Consider the following 13,423-nt stretch of genomic DNA (forward strand, 5'->3'; position numbering starts at 1 on the left):
TCCAGCATCTGTGTTCCTACAAGTGGGATGGCTCAGTCCTTCAATGTGATGTTCCCCTGGGAAATTTTTGCATATACACACAAACTTTACCAACTGTGAGACATATGCTTGCAAATACACATGAACTGTGTACTTTCTAGGCAGCTCAGAAACAAGCACTGAATTCCAACAGAAGCCACTATTTTCCTACAACAAATAACTTCAGATGACCCACATTTTTGCGAAATAATCCAATCTTACTGCCAGAGAAAAAAAGAAATTCTATAATATTAGAGTTCAGCTAGAGCACACTTTATAAAATTATAAAGTAATAAGTATTTTATAACAGGACTTCTGGATAAAAGGGAGGTCCCTCTCACTGACAATGTGTTTCTGTTTTAACAAACAACTCATAATATGAGCCAAATTGTCTGTCCCTCAACACCCCTGGGTGAGCACATGGTCTTCCCTTGGGCTGGTGCTATGGAGGATTTGCCTTCTTCCTCCCAAGATCCTGCTGGGCTGTCTGGCTGGGGATGTTAAGAGAAGACCTGCTGCACTCTGTCATCCCTGCCCAGCTATTTCCTTCCCTTCTCCCCTGCTGGCAGCTCTCACAGTCCAGCTGAGTTATGTGCTGGAGTGCAGTCAGCTTGTCTGCAAAAAACTCAGACCCCCTTTCAAACAAGGGGCTTAGCTTGAATATAATTAGGCTTTTAATCTATTACTGATAGGGGTCTCATTACTCTTTGACAACAGGCTTTTAATTATACATCCAAAAGGCTCCTTGCTAGCTCAGAGCACCAAAGCTGCACTCAGGAGAGGCAGGAGACAGGAGAGCAGTGCAGCTTCACTCACACTGGTGCTGTGTTTGCAGAACACACCTGAGCCAGCCAGCATGCAGATTCCTTAGGCTTTCACATCTGACTTCTAGTAAAACAGGTATCTCCACATCTGGATACCAGAAGGATAAATAGAAATGGGGACTTCAAGTGTATTCTGAGTCTAATATTTAATTTTTTTTTTTTTTTTTTTTTTTTTTTTTTTTTTTTTTTTTTTGCTTTAACAGATGTTTAGTCTTACTGAGAGGCAAAAATGTATGCAGAGGTTAAACAAGATCTACCATGACACCAGGTGACACAAGCAAGACAGCAATCAGTTTGTGTCCCCAAGCTTCTCAGGCTTTATTGTACACACCTCCAGCTTCCTCACAACCCCACTTGCAAGAGGAAAAACTAATTGCATTCTGGGCAAAGGACTGAAGCAAAATATTAAAGATGTTTTTCACTGAAGAAAACATAACTGTACACATGAAATGGAAGCACCAAGGGGGAAACAGTAATTGCTTGAAATACAACCATGTGTCTGAAGGAAGACTGTCAGTCTTTGTGACATTAACAGTGCAGAGCAGGTGGTAAATTTTTCTACAAAATGAAACTTTAAGGAGCAACATTTACAAGTGTTATCCTATCTTTATATCAGAATAGCCTGAACAGGGCTTTGGAAATATTACCAAGCACCTTTATAGGATCTCTAAAAGAAGAAAATTAATTTTTCATTGAATTTATTCATTGAATTTTTCATTGCATTTATTCAATCTTACATCAAGTTCCCAGATGCCCTAAAAATCAGGGAAACAGTTTTATGTCTTCAAAGGTCCTACACCAGACACAATTTGGGAAAAGTTGAGAATCTGAATGTTACTTTTTTTTTGTTAACTAACAGAACCTCTTTCCCCTTCTCTTTACCCCTCTCTTCCCATTTCTGTGGTTTCTCTGTGCAGCAGTGAATCTCTCCATAACAGCAGATGGGTATGACCTGTATAAATACTTCTAAAAATAGTTTAATAAATAACCCATAAATATTTCTAAAAAGGTTTCCGTCCTTAAAACTATATGTGATGAACCATTTGATTTAATTCTGAAATACTCCCATGACCTATTTACTGATAACTCCATAATGAAAGGGTTAGAAACACACTGCATAAAATGACTTCTAAAGGTAGCTGCTATGTTTACTAAAAAAAGCTAATACTTTGGAAAAAAAAAATCCCAAAACTCCCAGTCATTGAAAACTTCAAAGATTTTCACTCTAGAAAAGCCTGTTAAAAGCACATTGTTCATATCTCTATATATATTGATGTATGGACATATATGGATTGATGACCAGTGTGAAGACTGTTACTGAAATCCTGAGTCAAATTCACAATATATAGTAAAAATACAAACAAATATACAATTTTTCTAAGTTTTACTGCATGAAAATTGTACCTTAATAGTTAAAATGAAGAAGAAACTAACTTTTTTTTCCCCAGATTTAAATAGATTTGCTCATTCTCATGCACTAGCAAGCCAGAATTTTCATCAAATCAACAACAACAATATCTTTATCAAGAACTGGCAAAGATGCTCCAGAGATTTGGCTTCAGCTTCAAGAAGACAAAGAAAGTTTTAAGATACTAACATTAATATTTGAGTCTACTATTACTTTCCATCTGCTGAGGATGCAGAATGAATCTGAAAATCCTGAAGTGAAACCATAACATCTGAACAACATTTTCAAGATTATCTTTATCTTGGGGATCTTTTCTTACACATTGCTTTTTTGCTTTACTTCTTTGCTCCTTCTGACACTTAAAGTTCAACTTTAATGTCATCAAGGTGAGTGAAGATGCTGATCTTGATGGCAAGAAATCTCTTTCAGATTTACAGCACTGTTTAAATGAATGAAGGGTTAGCAAGCAGCAGCAGATTTTATTATGTTTTTCAGTAGTGGCCCATCAATAGACAGAAAATAATTCAAAATGTTCAACTCATTCAATATAATTTCTCTTACTAACACAATCAGTAAGCATTTCAGTTGACACTAATAACTGCAAGGCATAATTCACTATTAAATTATTCCTGCAATAAATTAGAGTACTTCAACTTATGTAGAAGAGAGCTACACCAGCCTAAGATTGTTTGTATCAGTTGTGAATAAGTGGCCACTGTTAACATCCTGATTGTTTTGTGAACAATTACCATAAAATATTTCACCAAGAAATTATATACCTTGACTTGAAGCTGTCAGGTGGCATCAGTTCCAGGGTATGTGCTGGTCCATACAGATTAACTACAAACAGCTTTACTGTGGGGTTTGTTTGACCTGCCTTTGGAAAAGAAAAAAAAAAATAGAAGTTTTAGAGGCACTGAATCAGTGACAGCTAAGCAGACTCAGTTGTTAAAATAATTCAGTATCTTTAAATAATGAAAAGTTATTAAAGCTCAAGTATCTTAAATCTGAAAAATTAATTTCATAGCCATATGAATCACACAGATATGAAGTATTGAGTGATTCTTCCACCACCCTTTACTGATGGAACACCTTCCTGTGCAGAGCAAGTGACCAGCACTAGAATTGGCTTTGCCCACTTCAGGGCAGTCAGCTACCAAAACACAGCCAGTTCCTAAATCTGCAGGTAAATGCAGCCTCCAGCTAAGCCCTTTTCAGATGCTGTTGTTCCTTCTGAAAAGCTGCACTACCTCAGTCTTGGATAGCATTCCTCTTCTCTCACCTCTCTTTTTCTTTACCATTTTCCCTCAGTCTTCCTTCCCTTGGTTGCTGAGCTGAAAAATCTCAATTTCTGGCCTGTACCAGGAGCCAGCTGCTTTGGCAAGCCAGCTCCCAGGGAAACAAAATTATTCTTGTGGCTAAAGGGGAATAACATGGCAGTTTGATAGATACCCACTGGGAAGAGTCTGATAAATCCTGAGGGTCTACAGGGAGGTGGGAATCATCCTTCACCTGTAACATGGCTTGTTGCTAAGGGATGCTCCTGAGATGAAGGGAAAGCAATGGAAATAGGACGAGAGGCTCTGGAGGCCTGCAAGGATGTGCTACTGCTCCCACATCCCCAAGTTTCAGTTTCATGTCACAGGAATTACACTATATAACACCCTCAGGACACAAAACATGAAGTGTGTTCCTCAGTGGGGCTGAGCCCTGTTTAATACTGGAAGGAAAAGGTAAAAACCACTGATTCAACAGATTTACTATTGTATATGACAAAGTTGTATACTTGGCTCTTCACAGGCTGAAATACAGCCCCAAATTCCTGTTAGAAATTCCTGTTTGGGCTTATCTCAAAATAAAGTCCAAATGCTGTATCCACTCATTTCTGAGTGGTATAGAGGACAAGAAAGTGGCATTTGTGTGTTTATAACACTGCCACAAAAAAAAACCAACTTCTTTTTAAAATAATACAGTCTATGTGTATGACATGTACACAGACACAGATAAGCATGTTCCAGTGCTCACAAAAAACATGTGTGTTTCATTTTATTTTTTAATCCTACCTATAATTTTCTCTGATGGTTGCACTCTATAATAAAGGCCAAATCTTTTTTGTAATCTCTGTTGCTACACCACCAGCTTCATTACCAATTAATGATGTTTAACGAGGAACTAAATTTGTATTAAATGGAGACATTAAATAAAGATAATGTTTCTTCATTAACGAGATTACTGAATTAGTATTGTGTATCACTTTTATGCTGAATTGCTAATGAAATAATATTACTCCTTGCTCATTTCCAAAGCTGACTAAAAAAATACTCTATTTTATTCTTTGCTCTGTCACTCAAGGCATTTTGCCAATGCAACTAATATAAACTATCCCTAAAATTACTATTGTTTATTGTTTCAGAGTATTATTTCATACCACAAATATATTCTATTTATATAATGTATGTTATTGCTTCATAGCACTGGTACAGCCTAACTGTTCAGCCATCAAGAATAAAGTTTCCTCACCCAAAGGCAGTAGCAGGAATAGCAAGGTAACAGAATATTTTGTAATGCTCTCAATAAATTTGCCATGAAATGCCAGAGGAGAACCATATAGATGGACCTGTCAGAAAGGAACCCAGACACTTTTAAACTGTGCAAGGGCTGGATAAACTGATCAGCTGTATGATCAAAACAGCAGATCTGGAGGCACCTCACCAGAAAATCCCCAGAAAATGAGAAGTGATTTCAGTCATTACTCCTATTGGGCTATTCTTTCACTTTCCAAAACAAACCTAAAAAACCTTCTCTAAATCTTCTAAAACACTGACAGTTCTAATTTTTTTCCCCTTTTTGATGGCCATGAAAATATGTTACTGTGGCTTCTCTTATTCAATGCCAGTCTGTCACATTTATTAACAACAGCACAATCTACTGAGATCTCTGTATCTGTGAAGGAACTTGCCCTGAGCTCTGCACACAATGTCTGACTCCAGAGCAGCTGGGGCTGGATCTTTTTCCTATACAGTCCTTCAAATGCTTTACTCTTCTCTCTGAGGTGCTGGATTGATTTTACCAAGCCAAGTATCAGTGATGAAATTACTTAAATTAATTTCTCTGCTGTCCCCTCACGCAATAGTTTATTTTCAGGTAATCTACTGAAAAAAAATAGTATTTCCTCAAAATCATCATGAACAAAACCAGCCTCTGTTACTGTCTGGAAACGCTCTTTCCACATGGCTGAATATTATCAGTGACCCCAGAAAAGGAGGTGGGGGGTGCATTCCCACTTATCTTACCTTAGGGTATGGATACTGCTTTCCCTTTGGATACAGACCTCCTGTGAACCTGGGAATGACCATGTTGGGCACCAGAGAGTCATTGATGGTCAGGAAGGCCAGTCTTTCCCCATCTGGAGACCACCAGTGGGCAATGTGGGAGTGGAGAAGTTCCTCTGCAAAACCAGATTTCCTTAGAGTCCTTAAAAAAATTCACACACAGTGTCCAGCTTGTTCAGCTGGCACCAAGCTGTTCTCCCTGTGCCAACTTGAAATGTGTCTGTTGCAATTTCAGTAATTTCACATCATCCTGCCTTGAATGGTTGGATAACAAGGAACATTGAAGGAGCATTTTCCTCAAATGCATACTCCCACTAACATCAATAAATCATCTAAATGTGAAAGATTATTGTTACTGACATATGCTTAGCTCTATTGCATTCCAGTACGTGTGTTTACTTAAAATTTTAAATAATTTAAAATAATTTGGGGGTTTGGGGTATTTTTTGTGATTGCCAATTTTTTTTCTTCTCCTCTTAATACAGAATTTCAGAATATCTGATTTCTCTGAGTTGTGGCACCTGATAACATACAGATATTCACACAGTCATATTTATGTAATCATTTTTGGAGAGCAATATTATGATTTTCTTGTCTCAGTGTAGTGGACAGCTTTAATTCTTAGGAAGTTCTGTTCTTCTGGAGCAAAACTTTCTGAAAATCTGAACCAAAAATTTTTCTTAATCCAAATTTTATTTGCTTTCCAAATGAATCCAATTCTCCAAGAATGTCACTCAATGTTTTCTTACATTTATTGTCAGTGTATATCACAGTCAAAAGGAACAAATCAGAAGCAACCACAGGCACAGAACCCAAACTCCTGGAATCCCAGCAGCTCCTGAGCAATTTTGAATTCTCCCTGTACAAGTCTTCTGCTTCCACTTATAAAAACACTCTGAATTTTCATTATGTATTTGATATGTTAGCCTGCTTAGTAAGGATTTTTTATTTAAATCTGAAGAATTTGGCTGGAAAACGAATTGAGAATAGTGTACCAGGGGAAAAGGCCCAACTGCATACCTAATTGGAGAGCCTACCTTACAAAACTACTTAAACTGTCAATAGAGACTCTCCAAGTTGCTAATTGGATTCTGAGGGTTCTGAAGCAGCTTAATGGGTTGAATTATCTAAGTTTAGGTGAAATGAAGCTGGGATCTATATTTAAAGTCATATATTCTGGGTCATGCTTCTCTCCCTGGCTGGATAACTAAAACCTTTTACACAGGAGAAGAGCAGAGAACGAATGGTGAATATCAGATAGCAGAAAACCACAATTATGTTTGCTTTAAAATATTACTGTTTGCATTTACACAAGGTTATTCACACAAAGAAAAGCTATTCCCAAATGCTTTGTAAGGTAAAATGCTAGTAACAATCTCATGAAAAGACAAAAGAAAACAAATGAGGTCAAAGGAGGAAGAGTGCTCAATTCAACTGAAAATCTCTCAACTGCACCTGGAAAATATTCAGCCTGCTCAGCTTGTGATGCTGTTAAAATCTGCTGAAAGTGGAGCAGTGCTCCAGGTTAATGGGAAAGGAGCAGTGTGCTCCTGTGCCAGCACTCACTGGGCTTCTCCAGCATGGGCAGTCTCACCCTGACTTCCATGGTGTTCAGAGCTGAGGAGGGCTCACTGCCTGCCTGCAGATTAAACGACTTGGAAAATAATGAGCAAAGAAGGATTCTTCACTAAAAGAAGGCTTTAGGACATGATTCATGAGGAAGGCTTTGGGATCATCTCCCACAGTACCTCAGAAACTTTCTAGTCCCAAATGAGAGAACTTTTGCCTCTCCTGGTTGTCACTCTTATTAATTTCTTATTAACTTATTATTAACTCTTATTAACTTCACTTTGTTTTAGCAAAACTTGATATGTTACATCAACTTTGATGAGTTATATTTGTTTAAATTCTTCAACCTGCATGCTGTCGTGTAAAATTTTAAGATTCTTAAGTACATATAAAATTATATTCCATTTAAAAAATGTTCTTTTTTTTTTTTTTTTTTAATGCTGCCACATTAAAAGATTTCAAAACACTAATAGAAACCTTGGAAGTGATTAACTATCTGATCACTTTACAGACTGAGGGATGCAGATTACCATTTTAACTTCAGAGTTCACTTGGGCAGAGATTTGAAAAAAAAACCCATGGTGAGCTGTTCGCCCACAACTACTGAAATGCCAGGAGGTGTGGAAAGACCATTTTTTAAGGTGAAGTTCCATGCTGCATGGCATTAACACCATTCCTAAAAAAACCTCTTCACACAAGAAATTTCATACCTCAGGTAAATTAACACCAAGCTATTTATCTATAGAATACATGATTGCACAGAAAGTATAGATGAAATGTGTAATAATTTTAAGCTGTTATAATAAGCTAGATAATTTGCTCCCTTTTTTTGTTGTTTTTTTTCCTCTTAAATTTATCATTGTGTTAAAAGCATTTTGGGTGCAGAGAGAAACATTCTGTGGTACTGGCTGCAGAAGACAGACTGAGCTATCCCCCCACTAAAACCTGGGTGCCCTTTTCTGTGGGGATGTTTTAACTGTAAATGGATCATCACTGCTGTCCCTAAAAGCAGCCAGCTGAGTCCTTTCCCTGCTCACTTTTACATGCTACCAAGAGTGCATTTGCTACATTCTAGTTTGAAATGAATTCTTCTTTCTCAGAAAACACTGCTCTATGCAACCAGCAGCCAATACAAAGAATGAGCAGATACAGAGGCAATCTTGCAGGAAAATGAGAAGGGACAGGAACAAACCCACCCTCAGCATTTTCTGCAATGAACAGACTTGTGCTGTTGGGTCTGTGCAAGGACCTTGCATCTGTTTTTATAAACAGATATATTTGTCCAGCTTACCTTCATATAGCCAGTCTGTAATTCCATTAAAAATAATTCCTTCTTTTCCTGAGGATGTCAGGCGCAATGAGCTGCTCTTTACATCAGGCTGATAGTAGATGTTATTTTCAAATATATAAATCTGGATGAGGTAAGAGAGATGGAGAGAAAACCAATATTTTGGTAGATATAAATGAATGTTCAGCAATGAATACATAATTTCCTCAGGCTCAGAACAGTCTACAGAATAATTCAGCATGAGTTTGCACCAACATTGTCTTCATATTTCTTTTTATTATAAGATTGGGAAAACTAAACAAACTTCTAATACTTAAGGCAAGCAAATCCTTCTTTTGAAATTGTCCTTCCAGTTGAAATATTCCTATTCATGTTAAAAAAAATATTATTGCATTCTTAAAAATCATACAGGAGACAAGTTTTATAACAGCTGAATGAATAAATAAAGAAATATTCATCTGGTTTTTTAACTGTGAAATGAAACACACTTCTGGAAGGACATACAGCACAGTACATACACCATAAATATAAGTTACAGCTTTATATCAGGGTGTGAGAACACATTAGAAAAGCAAAATCAAATAGCAGCCAGCTTTTCTCAGCTTGCTGATGACTTCTGACTGACACACCAATGTTTTACTTCAAGTGTACTATATAAATGCTCTTTATTTTTCAAGTCTGGGCTCCTCATCCTCCTTTCTCCTTCTTCACTGCCCCTCATTGGCCTTGTCTGCTCTTTCCCTGCTCACTTTGTTGCAAAGGGTGTCAAGTTCACTCATTTTGTGAGGCTGAGCTCCAGGTTCCATGACAAAGTGCAATAAATCACAATGGGCACGTGTGCACTTGCACAGCTTAACACCAAAACCAAAGCAACAGCACGATTATGCACCACCTCAATTCACACTGAGAAAAGGCATCTGTGACAGAACTAAAGAAGCCAAACAGAAGTTTTTGATACACCATTTCAGCACTGTACACTGATGATATACAGTGTCTCAGGGAGTGGAACAGGAACTAAATATATTTCCACCAAAGACTATTTAAAAAGCCTGATCATTTGTCATTCTCTCATACTTCCAGAATACACATCTTATGGGAAAATACTAACCAAAGAGCAAAGTTTTATTATCACTGTTACTGCTGTTCCCTTTGCTTCTAAATTACCATCTGAAATAGGCTTCCCTATGAGTCCCCAAACTAATGATTTTTAGCAGTAGCCATTTCATGATTTCTGCTGCAGAAAGCTGTAAAGCTGAGGTTTTTTTACTTTCAATGAGCAATGCAATGATTTTAACCATTACTGGGAACAGAGAGTGACTTGGAAGTAAGTCCTTTGTGGCCGGATATCAAAGCTTAGAAGTGAGCTCAAATCTGAAGCAACAATAGATGAACCAGTTTGAATAATCCAAAATATACTGAGCTTTATATTAGTACAAAGAATTTCATTTCTGGGAAGCTGATGTATCATTCAACATCAACAGCAAAAGAAAACAACCATGAGAGAACGCTGGATGTATCAAATGCTGGATGATTTTTAAAATAACATCAACAAGAACTTCCTGTAATGTGTATTTCCACACTAAAAATGCACTTTTATTTCTAACATCAAAGAAATTAATATAAGCAAAACCAAGACATGGTTAACTGCTTATAAAATAATTTAGCCAAGTATTTGTTATTTATGTCAACTAAAACTATTGCTATGATACTCCATTACAGGTAGACTAAGTAGTGAACCACTCTAATAACTATTGCTTCCTACAAAGCAACTTCTTACTGAGGGCTGACAATCCCCTCTTATTTAAACAGCAGCTTTCAAGAGGTTACCAAAAAAGCTTACTTGGTCAAATGATTCTATTTTATTTAAACTTCTTTAATTAAAAAAAAACAACTTTAATTGATTTTTGAAGATCAGGAGTTTGATTTTTGCTCCTCTCCCCCCTTTTCAGGCTGTTAGTGTTCTAAATAGTGAAGATACCCACACTGCCTTGTCTCTGCAGTGAAAAGTTTCATTTCAAATGATCAGTGACAAAGTACAGGATTAAGAATTCCTTGTTTTATGACTGAACCCTGAGAAGGTTTTTAACCCTGAGAAGGCTTTTAATCCTGTTATTACTACTTATCAGGCATTGCTAATTCCATTTGACAGATCCCAGTTAAGTAAATATCTCTGAAGGATACTCACAGTTGTGCGTGCCACTGATTGTGGCTGTATCATCTTTATTCCTCACTCATTTCATAAAACAGCTTTGTCTCCATCCTAAACCAGTTCTCAGTCACCCTCTGAACATTCTCAATCTTAGTCTACTCTATAATGCAAAGTTTCCTCTCTTTCCTCGTCACTTCTGAAACAACTTCGAAACTGCTTCAACTTTGAAAGCTGCTCCAAATCCCCATTTTTTTTCTTGAATGTACCTACTGGAACATTTTAAATTTCTTGGAAAGCTTCAAAGTCCCACAGCAGCTCTGTTCCTAGCAAGCCTTGAACTCACTGATTATTGAATTTAACATTAAGAAGGAAGAATTGATGTTCCTTTGCAGACCATTTGTGAAACACAACCATTCATGTTCCTCAACACAACTAAACTGCACAGAAGTGCACATGGATGAGTGGTTGGAGCTCAGGCAAGTATGGCTCTGCACTCACTACCTGCAGCATTCCCAAAGATCTATTTCCCCTGCCTATAAACCATCATAGGAAGATTCGCCATTATGGTTAGGCATTTAATCTCATCTGGAATTTTGAATATTTGTGGTATTTCAGGATGTGCCATTTTCCAGAGGAAGCCCCTGGACTTCTGTTTGCACTGACAGAAATGCACCCTTCCTACAGTGACAGAGCCTGACCTGCGCAGAAAGGGCTGCAGTGCATTCCCCTCCACCCCTGACCTCACCAAAGGGCTCATCTGTGACTATTTAACCCATTCACCACTTGGAAATAACGACTTGGGAGTTCAAATGTTGATTTCTGCAGCAAAACAGGCAGCAGAGGTGCAACAGAAATGGTAACATTACTATGAAGGCTACTAAGTCCTGGGCTGAGAGGCTCTCCCTTCTCTCAGTGAATGCAGGCAGTGGATTCAATTAAGCACAAGGACTTTGTGCACCCACAGAGCCCAATCTCCCATCAGTCTGCAGCCAAGAAAGGCATTTCCAAAAGGCAGACTCACTGTGAATTCTTCTTCCCAGTATAATACTTATGTGATAAGTATTATCATATATATATATACTTACACATAGCTCTAAATTACTGAAATTTTAATAGGTCACCCCTTAAAATTAATTCTGTTGTCAAGATTGTGAGTAGATCCTGTTGCTTTTGCCTTGTACTTGCAGATAGAACAACAGCCAGTAGCTAAAGGTGGTGTGAAATGTGAAGTGGCTTAAGGAGAAAAACACTGACTTTAATTTATGAGAATTATCAAGAGCAGACAAACTAAGAGTAGAAATGGAGCTATGCCTCAGCTGAAACATGCAAAAAAAAAATCCAGCCCCAGAGGAAGGGAAGCCCTTAAATGCCAAGCCCTCCCCTTTCTGAACAAAACCTAAGATCTTTTCTTTGCTTCATGTATTTTTCTCTTTCTTGCTCAATTTAAAAATCACCAATGTTTTCTGATAAAACCTCCTTACAATTCTGCTTTATGCTAAAATTTACTCCTAATCTATTTTTTCAAAACCACAGAGACTAGATGAAATTTTTATTTTTTAAAAGGGAGCTACTCCTGCTGATTACTTACAGTACAAGAATACCTGGAAGTTGAACTTATGAGCCACAATTTGGTTTTCAAAATTGAGTGAAAGAGAAAGAAAGTGGCTGAGAGAGAAGTCAGACAGAAACTTTCCTTATAAGAGAGACTGAAATTCTCCAACACTGCAAGGTAGATAAGAAATAATGACCCTGGAATAAAAATAATTGATTAGAACAAACAAAACCAAACAAATCCTTGGAGCACAGTCTTGCAAACACATGTGCCTTACCTGACTTCAGCAAGTAGAACTGGAGATGTGCCCAAAAGTTTCCAGGAAGGGGACACAATTCATCACCTTGTATAGTGTGTTTTGAGCAACATCACATAAACCAAGATTTCCCTTGCTCATCTCTCTCCACTCAGGTATATGGGAGCAAGTAATAGTAAAAGGCTTTTCTTAGTATACACTTGGGTCTATTTACTACATCACAAGTACTAAAATGTTGACTGCAACTACTGAATCTTCCCAAACTGCTAAAAAAGGAGTTGCTAACTGTGTATCAGACAGGTATTCTCAAGAATACATCAGTAGCTTTGTGCCCAAAAAGCTTTCAGTGCTTTCAGGTATAATGATAAGAAAGTAAATTGAAAAAGGCACAAAGTGGAACCAGGATATGCTGCTGTATGTGGAAATTATTATTACATGTTTTTTAACTTCTTCTATCCATCTTTCATGAGTATTCTTAAAACATGTAAAGCAATTTTTAGCTGAGACCCTCAGCTAATACTGCTGTAAATGGGGATAAATGTCAAAATCGACTACCTTCAAAGTTATGTGACTTTGTGGTTTCTTAGAGATTTTGCACATCAAGGCTTAAACCAAAAGAGAAAAACCCCACAGAAATTCATTAATTATTTTATTAAGTATTTTCCAATTAATGAAAAACATCTGCAAGAATGTTTTGGCTTAGTGAGATATTAATTCTTGGTATATGATCACATTTATTTCCACTGACTGTGAAGAATTTGAGGCCCTACTTGCTCTAATATCCTACCTCAGCACTAATCCTCAGCACAAACCACATTCTTCCACATCTGGCATCCTCTAAACCATTTTTTCATAAACCTTCTTCTAAATGAATTCTTTCCAAAACACTTATTTACTGTTTGCAGCATGTTTCACAATTACAGGATTTGCTTTCAGGCTGAGGTCTGGAGCAGAGCACCCAGTCCAAGTTAGCTGCAGATGGCAGACAGCTGTGAAAACAGAGACATCCACTCCCCAGCTGAACAGC

General features: G+C 37.4%; 1 protein-coding gene across 2 annotated transcripts in view; it reads right to left on the bottom strand.

Annotated features, from left to right (window-relative positions):
* The window catches only part of DPP10 (dipeptidyl peptidase like 10), a 245,701-nt gene that overhangs the window by 33,398 nt on the left and 198,880 nt on the right, over positions 1-13,423 (bottom strand). For both annotated transcript variants that reach the window (XM_059475956.1, XM_059475955.1), the window contains 3 exons: positions 8,443-8,563; positions 5,544-5,698; positions 3,030-3,127 (listed from right to left, as the gene is read on the bottom strand). In XM_059475956.1, coding sequence (XP_059331939.1) covers positions 3,030-3,127; positions 5,544-5,698; positions 8,443-8,563 — 374 coding nt within the window. The remainder of the gene's footprint in view (positions 1-3,029; positions 3,128-5,543; positions 5,699-8,442; positions 8,564-13,423) is intronic.

This window comes from Ammospiza nelsoni, chromosome 7, assembly GCF_027579445.1.
Source record: "Ammospiza nelsoni isolate bAmmNel1 chromosome 7, bAmmNel1.pri, whole genome shotgun sequence".
In the NCBI taxonomy this organism is placed as follows: domain Eukaryota; kingdom Metazoa; phylum Chordata; class Aves; order Passeriformes; family Passerellidae; genus Ammospiza; species Ammospiza nelsoni.